The sequence below is a fragment of the Saimiri boliviensis genome, chromosome 13 (assembly GCF_048565385.1).
Source record: "Saimiri boliviensis isolate mSaiBol1 chromosome 13, mSaiBol1.pri, whole genome shotgun sequence".
In the NCBI taxonomy this organism is placed as follows: domain Eukaryota; kingdom Metazoa; phylum Chordata; class Mammalia; order Primates; family Cebidae; genus Saimiri; species Saimiri boliviensis.
Window position 1 is genome coordinate 107,204,533 of NC_133461.1, and position 13,640 is coordinate 107,218,172.

The window sequence follows — 13,640 nt, forward strand, 5'->3', positions numbered from 1 at the left end:
AATAAGTGTACATCAGAAGAAACCCTATAGAGAATGACAAACTCTAAAAATATTTCAAATATATATGACAGAGTTAATTTCAAACTACATAAAGAGATGCTACCAATCAAAAAATAAATAGGCCAAGAAAGTTAAAAAAAAAAAGGACACTTCAGAGAAAATAAATACACGTGCTTTTGAGCATTAAATCATTTTGACCCTAGTTTGTAGGAAAAGTGCAAAGCAAGACTCCACTGGGATATCAAATTGTACACAGCACATTGGAAATGATTTTGAAAGCTCTATAAGGCATTTATCGGTAGCTTTCAGCCACAAAGTCTAGGAAAACCAAATGAACAGTGGATTCCAAAGTAAGATCATGCTTCTCCTATGTTGTGACACAATCAGATGTGGGCAAACACGAGTGGGTGCAATATTTCAACCATGGCCTCAAGAACCAGAAATCTTGTATCTTTCTGCTCCTCCATCCATATGAAGGAATTATCTCCTTTGTAGTAAAAAGACCGCTGTTACTGCAAGTCTAAGAGCTTCCAAGATCCAAAAAGAAATAAGGAAGAACACATAAAAGAATCACGGAAAAATATAACACAAAAACAGAAATTCATTTCATTGGTTTAAAGAGTACCCCTCTTAGGGATTATCTTTTACTGGTCAGAACAAAGCTCACTGGTCCCTGAGCTGCAAGAGAGTCGAAGCCATCAAGCATTCTTAGAGGAAATATTGCTCCTCTAAACATAGGCAGGAAGAAAGGGCAATGACAATTGGTAAATATTAGGTTGGTGCAAAAGTAACTGGGGCTTTGGACCATGAATTTTAAATCCTTATAACTAGGCTCAAACACAGCATTGTTAATCCAAATAGGAACCATTATAATCAACACATTTTATCCAACGAGAAATAAGGTTGTTTATTCCTGTAGTGTAAAAATCTGTGCTTCCAGATTCAGTGAACTCTTGGAAAGCACTTTCTGCATCCTGCTGGTTGTGAAAGCATTTTCCTTGCAGAAAGTTGTCCAGAGGCTTGAAGAAGTGGTGGTTGGTTGGCAAGAGGTCATGTGAATACGGCAGATGAGGCAAAACTTCACAGACCAATTCGTTCAGCTTTTGAAGCACTGGTTCTGTGGCGTGCCGTTGGGAATTAGGCAGGTAAGAATTGGGCCCTTTCTGTTGACCAATGCCGGCTACAGGTGTTGTAGTTTTTGGTGCATATCATGGATTTGCTGAGCATACTTCGCAGATGCAATGGTTTCTCGGGGATTCAGAAAGCTGAATCAGTAATGGGTCAGACTGGCAGCAGGCCACCACACAGTGACCGTGACCTTATTTTGGTGCAAGTTTGGATTTGGGAAGTGCTTTGGAGCTTCTTCTCGGTCCAACCACTGGGCTGATCTCTGCTGGCTGTCGTATAAAATCCACTTTTTGTTGCATGTCACAAGCCGATCGACAAATGCTTTGTTGTTTCATAAATTAAGAGAAGACAACACTTGGAAATGACAAGGTTTTAAATTTTTTGTCAACTCATGAGGCACCCACTTACTGAACTTTTTCACCTTTCCAGTTTGCTTCAAATGCTGAACAACTGCGGAACGGTTGACGTTGAGTTCTTTGCAACTTCTCGTGTAGTTGTAAGAGGATCAGCTTCAGTGAATGCTCTCAGCTGGTCGTTGTGAACTTCCAACGGATGGCCGCTATGCTGCTCATCCTCAAGGTCCCCTTTGCAAAACTTCCCGAACCACCACTGCCCTGAGTGTTGGTTAGCTCATTACTGCAGTGGGTCATTAATGCATTGTCCTGGGCCAAATGTGTTTTGATGTTGTGAGTTATCTCTGCCGCTTTATGACCCATTTTCAACTAAAATAAGAAAATTGCTCAAATTTCCATTTTGTCTATCATCATTTCCACAATAAAATAAACATAAAATAGACAGCAAGTAATAAGATACTAGCAAAAAAAAAAAACATAAAGTGACAAATGTGCATTAAAATGGTCTAAAATGTAACCACATTTATTTAAGAATGTATTCCATTATCAAACGGCAAATTTCCACAATACAAATATCGCAATTACTTTTGCAACAACCAGGGCTTTCTAAAAGAAATTCCACTGGGCAACGGTTGTGGTGATTTCTGCTTTTAGCACATTGAACAAACTTCGGTGAGGAGAACATAGCAACAACTTCAAAATATTTAAGACATCTTCCTTAACCCAGCAATTCTATTTCTAAAAACATATTAAAAAGATATTGTCATTTATGCGTAAACTGATGACTACAATATTATATTCATTGCTGTTTAAACCTGTCATACCAAAGCTTAGAAATACACAGACTATAACAATTTGACAATATTTTCCCAATGTAAAAATAGTAAAGTGATGGCATGTGCAAAAACTGGAATAGTATAGGGTATATGCAATGATGCTATTCTTGGAGGTTTTTTTTTTTTTTTTTTTTTTTTTTTTTTTTTTTTTTTTTTGAGACCAAGTTTCACTCTTGTTGCCCATGCTGGAGTGCAATGGAGCTATCTTGGCTCACTGCAACCTCCACCTCCTGGGTTCAGGCAATTCTCCTGCCTCAGCTTCCTGAGTAGCTGGGATTACAGGCACATGCCACCATGCCCAGCTATTTTTTTTTTTGTATTTTTAGTAGAGACGGGGTTTTACCATGTTGACCAGGATGGTCTTGATCTCTTGACCTCGTGATCCACCCACCTCTGCCTCCCAAAGTGCTGGGATTACAGGCTTGAGCCACCGCGCCCGGCGTTCTTGAAGTTTTGATATACGACGTGTACAAGACACGAAGGAAAAAGCAAGTGAGGAAGAACGTGTAAAACTGGGAAGTGGTGGTTTCCAGGAGCAGAACCGCAGGGCTGAGGGAACAGATGGGAGCCTGTTACCCTTTCCACCTGTTGTTCCAGCTGCATGATTCTAGATATAATTTGGGAGGCCGATGCAGGTGGATCACCTGAGGTCAAGAGTTTGAGACCACCCTGGTCAACATGACGAAACCCCATCTCTGAAAAGAATACAAAAATTAGCCTAGCATGGTGGGGCATGCCTGTAATCCCAGCTACTGGGGTTAAGGCTCAGGCGGAGAATTGTTGGAACCCGGAAGGTAGAGGTCGCAGTGAGCTGAGATCACACTACTGCACTCCAGCCTGGGTGAAAGAGTGAGACTCTGTCTCAAAAAAAAAAAAAAAGGAATTAAAAAAGAAAAAAGAAAAACAGATTTTATAATTAAAACAGTATCAAAGATTCTAGAAGAGGGCTACGGACATGTCATATGTTTTGATATTTCTTAAAGTACAGATATGTTAATGGTACAAATCTTACAAATGACATTCATTTCTTAAAATTAACCCTCCATCTGACTTTGGATTTACTTATTCTTGACCTAGTGTCCTAATGAGCTCTTTCGCCTGTAGCCTGAAAAATCATTCGGCCCTCTTCACACTGGTCCCAGGAGGAGGCTACACACACTATAACCTCTTCATAAGGGTGGAAATTCCCCTGAGCTCTGCAATGGTTTACCTTTCCACTCCAACGGGTTCAGGTCAGGGGCTCCAGAGAGCGGCAGGGCCCATCTTCAGAAAATGAGAGACATTTGTTCACAACTTAATGAATGAAATTGTGGCTTCTTGACATTTTTCAGTATCAGAAAGAAAATATTCAAGTCAACTGCAAACAGAAAGGAAATCAGGGTCCTCAGCCTCCCTATCAGCTTGGATCCAGTCCAGACACTCTAAACATAAGGTCTCACGGCCACGATGAAAGCTGGGAAAACACCAGAACACGAAAGGGACCTGGAGGGCAAGGGCAGCCCTGCCCCCACCCAGCACATGCACACCTGCTCTCACTGCAGCATCGGTCTCAGCCCTTCTCCCAGCAGACCTATAAATCCACGCTGAGTCCTCACTCCCCACACATCCGCTCCTGCTCTCCCTTCTGCAGGTGACCCCAGCCACGATGAGGACCCTTGCCACCCTTGCTGCCATTCTCCTGGTGGCTCTCCAGGCCCAGGCTCAGCCAACCCTGGAAAGAGCTGACAAGGTTGCAGCCCAGGAGCCGCCTGCATCAGAAGGTCGTGACTTTGCCATCTGCCTCACAAGGGACGCAAGCTCGGATTTTAGAGCTTCAGGTGAGATATTCTAGCATTGCAGAGCTAGGAGTCTAGAGAGGAAAAATCAGGCACCTCTCGAATCAGACCCAACAGCTGGCTCTTTCTCTTTGTGAACACCTCCCCAGGCCTCAATTTCCTCATGTGCACAGTAAAAGGAAGGAACCAGTTGATATTCCAGGGATGACTTTTCTCCCAAGATGTTTGATTTTCTGACAATTCTGAGACTCACACTTATTTTATGCTCTGCAGAAACATGCTGGGCCATCTCCCCTGCGTCACTGGTGAGAGCCCCACTTTGGAAGAAATACAGTTCACTTTGTCTACTAGGGGAGTTTTAGAAACTGGGGACAGGTCTAAGAGTGTGCTCAGATGCCTGAGGGATGGGGCAGGAGCACAAAAAGGTGAGTGAAGGAGAGCAGGTCTCTAATCCTACCTATGAGCAGCACTGCGGTGTGCTTTGATTCCTATTGATTGGGCTGATTTTGCTGCTGCTGTGATGTGGCCACCATGATGAATGTGATCAGCCGAGGAGGTAACTGCATGGGGATTCTCCTTACCACCCCGTCTGACCACAGCCCTAATGCCTGATGCTTTATGTGTCCCAAGCCCAGGGACCCGCTTGATGTGCTCTTGCAGAATAGGACTCTGTCACCTTGAAGAAAGCGTGTATGGAACTTGCTCCTTTGACGGGATCCAGTACAAATTCTGCTGCCCCTGAGCTTGCAGAACAGAAGAAAAGAAGTCCACAACTTGCTTTCAGACCAGGAAGATAACTTTCCTTATGCCTGTACCTGGTCCCTAGCTTCCTTTCTTCATCTCTCATAAAGTCCTTGTAGCAAGTGTTCTGTGTTTGCACCTCTTTAATGTTTGATACGTGTCTAAGTCAGGACTGTGGGAGGCAAGTACCAGAACCCTAAATTCTGCATGTTACACAAAAGACACTTCCAATTCTAGGAAGATCGGAGATGAACAAAAGCTTCAGACACACATTGTTAGGAGAGCTCAAATGATGCTGCTCGTCTCCCCATCTACTGCTCTGCCTTTCCACTCTGCCTCATTTTGACTAGATTCAAGCAAAGACCATGCTTAAGTGTTCCATAAACCATCACTGTCGGCTTCAAGCTTACACAGCCATAACATTGCTTCTCCTCAGAAAAAGCCAGCACCTTCTTTCCAGAAGTGTTTGAGTTTTCCTGAGCAGTTCTAGATCGCACATCTGCTTTTTAGACCTGACAATGTATCAGCTCCATGGGGAAAAGAAATCAGTTAAATTGGAACTAGCTTTTACAAAGATGTGCTGAGTAGAACAGAAAGCACAGGGCCACCTCGCTGGGATGTCTTCATTAAGAGTATTTTCCAGCCATACCTACTAACATCTAGATTTCATACACACAGAGTTGTCCGCACACGCAGAAAACGTGTGCACACAATTCCCTATGGCACTGGGTGGCAGACACTCTCTTGGGTTACCTTAAAGCTGCAGAGAATCTGGTTCTGCCTGGAAAATACTGCTTCTAAGGCATCAGGAAAAGTGAAGAGAGGGACAAGAGTTCTCCAAGTAACCCAAGTCCCTGCTGGTGCTGCAGGGCACTGAGGTTCTAATTCCCAACACATCCTGCACATCAGTGGGTGAGCAGGAAACCAGGTCTGGGGAAAGGGAATGAACCAGGAGCTCCCTCCAAGATGCTCCCAGCATTTGCCCGGAAGGCCACAGCGCCCCCTGCTGTCCTGCCTCCAACTGCAGCCTCCCCACCAGGAACAGCACACCTGGGGTCTGCACCTTCCTGAGCCTGTCTTCCTCCTCCATGCCAGGAGGGCAGAGTCACTGCCTAACGCCGGTGTCCCTGAGCCAGGCTGACCTCTTGCTGGGGTTTGATGTGTCCTGTCTCCCTGTCTGTCCTACTCTTCCCTCCCCTGATTCTCACAGACCCCTTGAACCCCTGTCCAATGTGTCCGGCAAATGTCCTCTCAGGACATGACCCCCCATCTGGAAGAGTCCAGCATGAGTCCACCCACTGTATTTACTCTGGATCTGGTAGTTGCTGTTGGTTTATTGAAAATATGTGTTTGGAGGAAAAGGCTATACTCAAGACACAGCTACTCGTAAGGCGTGGTCTCTGTTAAAAGGTCCCAGGGAGTTTGAGGGAGACAGAAAGATTACAGGCTTAAAAAAAGGGACGGTGTCTCAAGGGGCTTATTCACCATTTCTGACTAAATCATCTCATGACCCAGACACTGCTGCGAACACCAGCATCAACAGCAAATGCCCAGAGTCCAGGAGAAGGATGCTGCTGTTTTCCGCATCCACCCCATTCAGATTCTGAGCAGGTCTTGGTCCTGGAATGAGGCTCTGCCTGTCTGAAGAGGCAGCTCAGGGGTCCAGGTACCCCTTTGAGACAATACACAGCTGGGGAGCCCCATACAGGTCCCAGGGAGGACACACTAGGTCTGTGTCTGACAGAGAAATGATCTGAGCTCTTCCTCTTTAGACGGTGACGGAAACATATTGGGATTCATGGAGTGAAGGCCAGGAGCCTTCACTGGTTTCTAATAGCTGCCATTGATTCAAAGTGATGCAGTCATCAGTTACTTTCCATATTTTTCCAAACTGTCCTGTGGGCCGGACTGACTCCATCTGGGGGCATCTGCATTTCCCGCAGAAGGGCACCCATCTCACTGCCCAGACCTGGGGTTTTCAGCTACAATTCTACCTTGTCACTGAGATGTTCTCCATTTCTCAATTTTAAATTGTAACAAGTTCCCCCTAGTGACCTCCAGCTAAGTGTAAAATTGTAACCATCTCACCTTCTGTACATTTCACGTATTCTGTGTAACTTTTATGTCTATACAAAAGAAGGCATGTTTCACTCATGGTTATACCACTGTACATAGAGAACTGCCTAACATACAAGGGGATCGATAAATTCATTATGAATAAGTGAATTATAATCATTATCATATAATTATATAAAATTGTATTATTATCACTAAACTGCATAGGAATAAACAAGCCTACTGAGGCAAGGCAGTCTATGTGTCTAGTGCCTGTAACAGCAAACCTTTACAAAACAAATTAAAGCATGGAAGTCTGAAATGTAGAAAAATATCCTGAAAGAAACGAGGCTTCATGAAGCATTTGGACTTCAGGAGAAAGACAGAGATCATTTTGTCTTGCAGTGGCAATAAAGGATTTCATGGTGACACATGAAGACACTCAAAATGTGGACAGGTTAGAAGAAGGGGCAGAGCAGCACGTTCAGTGCAGAGAACAGCGTCCTGTCCTCAAGCCAAAGCGGCGTCCCCCAGCTTCAGCCCCTGGAGGCTGTGGCTGCATTAGAGGGGACCCTAGGCCACTGGTGCCTGTCACCAGATCTCCAGCTGAACAGCAGATGCTGCACCCCTGCTTGATACAGGCTGTGGCCCGCAATCCCTTGTTCCTGGGCCATCACCTCTCAGCACATGGACTTCACTGGGCCCCTCCCACCACAGCCAGTACCTTCTGCTGTGCAGAGGCAGACACACATCCACCGCACTTCCGGTGACTCTTTCAACCCAAGAGTCTTGGTGTAGCTGGTGCTTTCTTGCTGTGACATTTCCCTCTTGGAAACCATCCACCATCATCGACAAAGACCTAGGCTCCCACTTCCAGGCAGCAGTGGCACAGGAATGGGCCTCACAGCATGACACTTTAGGGAACACTCACTTGACCTGTCGCCCCCAAGCCACCAGCCTCCTCAAGCCGCACAGTGGCCTCCTAAAGTCATTCCATTTGAAGCTGTGGCATGGGCTATGGAACCCCAAGCCATCGTCTCAACCTCAAACATTTACTGGACGATGTACTGTGGATGGATAGCACGCTATGATCCCCTGAGGACTGAGGCCCAGGCCCAAATGCACCCAGCAGGCCCAAAATGCCTCTTCTGCACCACACCTTCCATCTTGACATGCCGTTTCCAGCAGAAGCTCCAGTTCTGACTACTTGGAAAGGTAGCTCATGTCTCCCCCTCACCCCTCCCTGGAGGTGAAGGGATTACTGCTCCAAGACCCAGGCACAGACTGAGTCACTAGACAAAGAGAAGCCTTCACACTAGTGCACGTAGACTACATTAGCTGATGACCACATGGAAGTATCATTCCCAAACGTCGCCTGTGTAATGGCGGAGAACGACTCTGAAGAAATGTTGGTGAAAGGTTACTCCATGATGGATGTCAATATTGAAGCATCTGGAAGTAAGCCCTGAGTGATAAGATGTCGGTGCTCTACCTGATAAGATGTCTGGCATCTTATGTTCCCATGGCTGTGGGGCTACTGTCAGACTCAGGATTCAAAGCCCAGAAGTTGCTAGAACAGAACTGCCCTGGTCAGAACTTGTACCCCAGGCTGGAAAGCTGGGGAGTGCTGGAATCCTGTGAAAGTCTGTGCCCCACATGCCATCAGACCTCAGTCCAAAGCTGGCAACTCTATCCTTAGGCATCGAATGGGTCCAGTGGCATTGAGCTGAAACACCAGCAGCCCTCACAATCACAAATAACAGTTTAAAGACCAGCTGGCAGGCTGGGCACAGTGGCTCACCCTATAATCCCAGCACTTTGAAAGGCCAAGGCACGTGGATCACCTGAGATCAGGAGTTTGATACCAGCCTGACCAACATGGAGAAACCCTGTTTCTACTAAAAACACACAATTAGCTGGGTGCCGTGGCCCATCCATGTAATCCTTGCTACTGGGGAAGCAGAGTCAGGAGAATTGCTGGAACCTGGGAGGCAGAGGTTGCAGCGAGTCGAGATTGTGCCGCTGAACCTGGTCAACAGGAGTGAAACTCTGTCTCAAAAATAATACTAACACTAACACTAACACTAATACTAATACTAATACTAATACTAATACTAATACTAATACTAGCATAGGTGGCCCTCCCAAGGAATGCCCAGGTGTGAATTAAAACTGACTAACAACCCAGCAGCCCAAACCCAGACTGCAGTTGCACATTGGAGCCTCATGTGCAGAGACAGCTTGCAGAATGATCATGGGCTCGTGGATGTGCATATGCTCTGGTGTATAAGGGTTGTAGATCGAAATATCCTACACCACTAAGGAAAACACAGCCCAAGATTTGGCTGAACGCTTCCCTGAAGCCTGAAGACCCACAGGGCTGACAGCCTGTGTGACAGCAGCAGTAAAGCCAATGCCCAGACCCCCACTTCCATTTATGGGTGGACACCTGGGCAGGCCACCCCCATGGGAACAGTCATTTGTTTCAGACAACAGTGCCCCTGGCCAAGGAGTCGTCAAGGGAAGCAATGGCCTTGCTGGAATTGGTGACACCAAGGACCCTCGTCTTGACTGTGGGGTCAGGAACAAACCAGCCTCTCCTCACTGCTGTAGGATACTCCTTACTCCTCACTGCTGTGTTCCCCACCTCAGCACACGATGCTGCTTTTCAGCACACACTCCGACCCTTGCCATACTCCTTCCTTAGCTCAGGCTCTGTTGGGCGCTCTGCAAATGACCCAATGCAATGGTATTTTGCTGAGATCACCACTGACCTTCAGTGTGACCCCATGAGCTCTACCTCCAATAGCAAGGAAACCAAAGGGCCTAGGTCAGATCGTGAGGCTGCCCTACAAGTTAGGGAAAACATAGGGACTTCTGAGACTTACGTGTAACAGCACCACAGCCAAATCTAACCGGCTCTCCCAGTAATGGCTCTCTCATGTGTTACTGAGAAAATGTCTGTGGATTGGAATGTTCTGTGTGCAGGACGCTGGTCCAGGTTTGACTTCTGCAGGTCACTGGATGTTCCCGCAACATTCGAATGTTCCCCAGGTACACACCACCTCTTCTCATTTTTCCTCTGTACCCACATCCACTGGGTTCTTACAGGGCTCCTACTAATGCCCTAAAACCTAAAACCATTTCCTGGTCCCAGTTCCCCAAATAGCTGTAATGTGTTCCTCTGCTGGGACGAGACCGGTGCCCACTTCCTCAAATGGTGAAATTCCTGGGCAGCTGCAGGTCAGGAACTCACTGCTTCCTCAGACTGACAGCCAACCCCACTGTTCTGGAACAGCGACCACCCCTAATGACACCTGAGATGCCTCATCCCTCCTTAAGATTACAGAAAACATTTTAACTCTTACTCATCGACAATTGTTGAGTCCTGAAGCATCTAACTGCCAGGCAAGGAGGTAACTGTTCCCCTAGGAAACCACGTGCTGCGTGCACGTGCTCAACTCAGGAGAGTCCAACAAATCTCACCCGCTCTCCAGTCTCACCCAGGTGTTCACCACATCTCCGCTTGGCTGAATGGCTTTGGTGTGTTTTTATGGTTAGACCCCAGGGCCTGCAGAGGCTGATTGACAGCACAATCCCAAATCCGCCTCAGTGTGTAGGCTGGTGCTTTTTCCCTAGTCCTTACAGAGTGTACACTATAATAGGCAAGCTGGCCCTTCCTGGTGGCTTTAAACATTCCCTGGGGCCAGGTAGTTCAGCCTCAGCTGCCAGCACAGGCATCACAGGGTCAGTGTCTTAGGAGTCATGGAGAATCCATAGGTGGTTGCTGCCTGGGCCTGGCCAGGGCTCAACAAGGTAGAGGAGGGGTCAGTCCCTCTGTGGACTCCGGTTTGGAGCCCAGCTTCCCACTCAATTTCTCAACTGCCATTGCCACCGGAGTTATTTAATAATGCACTTAACAGAAAGTAACCCCGGATATGAGGACACCTGATCCCAAATGAACCTTAAATAGGAAGTCCTCTGCTGTTTGTACATGGCTGCTCTTGCTACAGGAGGCCCAGGACAACGGACTGCTGTCTGCCCTCTCTGGTCACTCTGCCTAGCTTGAAGATCTGTAAGTAAAACAAAACTTCAATTTTCACATTGAGTTTTCCACGCTGAAGCTGTGCCCCCAATCAGAACTGTGAATCTCAGGCCGCCCCACACGAACCCGGCAGGTGAATTCCCTGCTGTGCATTTCTGTCTGAACCTTTGGTGGCTGATGGGGGCCGCAACGACCGGCTAAGTTAATAGAGAAACTCAAGGAATTTCCTTCTAAATACACCTGTCCCACTTGATGTGTCCCACAGAGGCAATAATGGCTCCCTAGAACACTCTGCTCTTGTGAGAGAAGCCTCTCAGGTCCTTGGCCTGTTTTTCAATCAGGTTATTTGTTTTCTCCTGCTGAGTTGTCTGACTTCCTTATGTATTTGGATATCTACCCCTTCCACCACTACCATTTGCTCATATGTTCTCTTGTCTTCTGCGTTGCCTTTTCATCCAGTGGCTTGTTTGTTTTGGCCGTGCAGATGCTTCAGCGTTCGGTGCAGCCCCATCTGTCTCTTCTCCCTTTCACTGCCTGTGACTTTGGTGTCACAGCCAAAAAATGGTTACCTGCATCAGTGTCAAAGCTTTATCTTCGTATGTTCCTCTCGTAATTTTATGGTTTCAGATCTATGATTAGGTCTTCATGACATTTGGAGTTGATTTGTGTATATAGGATATGATAAAGGACCACATGTATACGAACATCAAATCATAAGGCGGTATACAGTAGATACATATCATGTTTAATTCTGATTCATATCTCAATAGAGCTAGAAAGAATTTTTTGGTTGTAGATGAAGTTTTACCTCTATATCACTGGGCTCATTTCACCTATAGGCTGACAGGGTGATAGTCCATTTCACACTGACCCCTAGAGAAGGCTACTTACCCCATAACTCCATGAGGGTGGTAATGCCTTTGACGCCTGCAACAAATGGCTCTTCACTTTATAGGAATTCATGCCTGCTAACAGAGTCTAGACCTATGGAGGATAGTGGGGCCATCTGCAGAAAATGAGACATTTTTTTCCCTGAACTTACTGAACAAAAGCACTGCTGTTATCCTTTGTTTGAATATTAAAAAGTAAATATTTAATGAAGTGAGAAACAGGAAGAAGATGCCAGGATCCTGATTATCACCATCTTTTTAAACCCAGCGCAGACACAACACATAGAGATTCACACTAGCCTGAAAGCTGGGAGAGCAGAGGAGGAAAGAGGGACATGGAGACCAGTGGGTCCCACACAGTCTCCAACGAAACGCACACCTCCGCTCACTCCGAAGGTTCCAGGCTCCTTGTCTCTGAGCCTTGTCCCTGCAGAGCTATAAGTCCAGGCTAACTCCTCACTCCCCACACATCCACTCCTGCTCTCCCTCCTCCAGGTCACCCCGGCCATGAGGACCCTCGCCCTCCTCGCAGCCGCTGTTCTCCTGGTGGTCCTGCGGGCCCAGGCGGAGCCACTCCAGGCAGGAGTTGACGAGCTTGCAGCCCAGGAGCAGCCTGGAGCAGACGCTGAGGAAGCATCTGTTTCCTTCGTATGGGATGAAGGCGCCGCACGTCAGCTTTCAGGTGAGAGAGGCCAGCACGAAGAGCCGCAGAGTCTAGAGGGACAAACAGGAAACGGGCTCTGGAATCGAGTCTCAGTGGTGGATGTCACTGAGGTGGCTTTACTTAGCAGCTCTGGGCCCTGATTTTCTCATCTATAAATCGAACAGAGAGCCAAGTAAGTGTAACAGACTTGAGGTTGCTCTGCCTGTCGAGCAGTCATTCTTTTATTCCTTTGCTTTTTAAATAATGCTTTCACTTTAGAAGAAAACAAAAGTAGAAAATAAGGACTTGATTCCAGGATACGTCTGTGAAATTCAGTAGGTTTAAGATAGGAAGAGACAGTCTGACTAGTTCTTTCTGGATCTAAACAAGTGGACTTAATTGTGAGGAGAATAGTGTGCTGTATCTATAGAACAGTTTTGAAAACACAGAGCCAAGCCAAAGAGTGTGTTCAACTGTGTGTGTAATGGGGCAGAAGCCCAGAACGGAGAGCAAAAGAGGAGTGAATCGAATCCTGTGTGACCAGCACTGCTGTGTGTATTTATTCCTATTGACGGAGGTTGCTCGCGCTACTGGCCCTAATGCAGCCAACATTACCCATCAGCCAGCATGTGACTTCCCAACATTCCCTTTACCCCCCACTGCTGCCCTTGGTGATCAATTTCTCATTCTCTCTGTGCCTCCGCAGGCTCAGGAAGACGCTTACGCTGCATTTGCAGAGTAGGACCCTGCCATTCCGGAGAACGTCCATTTGGGTTCTGCGTATTTGGTATAAGATGCTGCCGCTGAGCTTGCACATAAAAAGAAGCTCACAGTTTACTTTGTGAGTTAAAGACATCCTTGTTACCCCTGTTACTCCTTGTTACCCTGTCCTCAGTTTCCTTTCCTCATCCCAAATAAATGCTTTCTAACAAGCTCTCTGTGTTTACGCCTCTTTAATGGGTGATGTGTGTCTGTGTCAACATACTTGGGATACACGTAGCAGAAACCTAAATCAAATTTTCGAACAAAATAAAATTCCTAATTCTAGGAATTTCAGACAGGAATTTGAACTTGAGACCCAAACTGAAACGAAGGTCCAGATGACAACACCAGTCTCCCCATCCACTGCTCTGCCTTTTCACTCGGCCTCACTTTCTCTGGATCCGCTGTCAAA

General features: G+C 46.6%; 1 protein-coding gene and 2 long non-coding RNA genes across 3 annotated transcripts in view; 2 read left to right on the plus strand and 1 right to left on the minus strand.

Annotated features, from left to right (window-relative positions):
- The window catches only part of LOC141580885 (uncharacterized), a 135,065-nt gene that overhangs the window by 111,113 nt on the left and 10,312 nt on the right, over window positions 1-13,640 (minus strand). The window lies entirely within an intron of this gene.
- On the plus strand, window positions 3,910-4,988 carry LOC141580883 (corticostatin-3-like). Its single transcript, XM_074384176.1, has 3 exons — window positions 3,910-4,134; window positions 4,366-4,397; window positions 4,723-4,988. Exons 1-3 carry the CDS (start codon window positions 3,963-3,965, stop codon window positions 4,771-4,773), a joined length of 255 nt encoding a protein of 84 aa, XP_074240277.1. The 5' UTR covers window positions 3,910-3,962; the 3' UTR covers window positions 4,774-4,988.
- On the plus strand, window positions 10,846-13,398 carry LOC141580884 (uncharacterized). The gene is made up of 3 exons (XR_012513330.1): window positions 10,846-10,963; window positions 12,319-12,505; window positions 13,173-13,398. It is a non-coding gene; the product is annotated as an uncharacterized LOC141580884 (long non-coding RNA).

Excerpts from the sequence above, each read along its gene's own strand:
- LOC141580883 (XM_074384176.1), top strand. The coding sequence starts at position 3,963 with ATGAGGACCCTTGCCACCCTTGCTGCCATTCTCCTGGTGGCTCTCCAG. Across the intron at positions 4,135-4,365 it reads CTCGGATTTTAGAGCTTCAG|AAACATGCTGGGCCATCTCC; the intron begins GTGAGATATTCT and ends TATGCTCTGCAG. Across the intron at positions 4,398-4,722 it reads CCATCTCCCCTGCGTCACTG|CCCAGGGACCCGCTTGATGT; the intron begins GTGAGAGCCCCA and ends ATGTGTCCCAAG.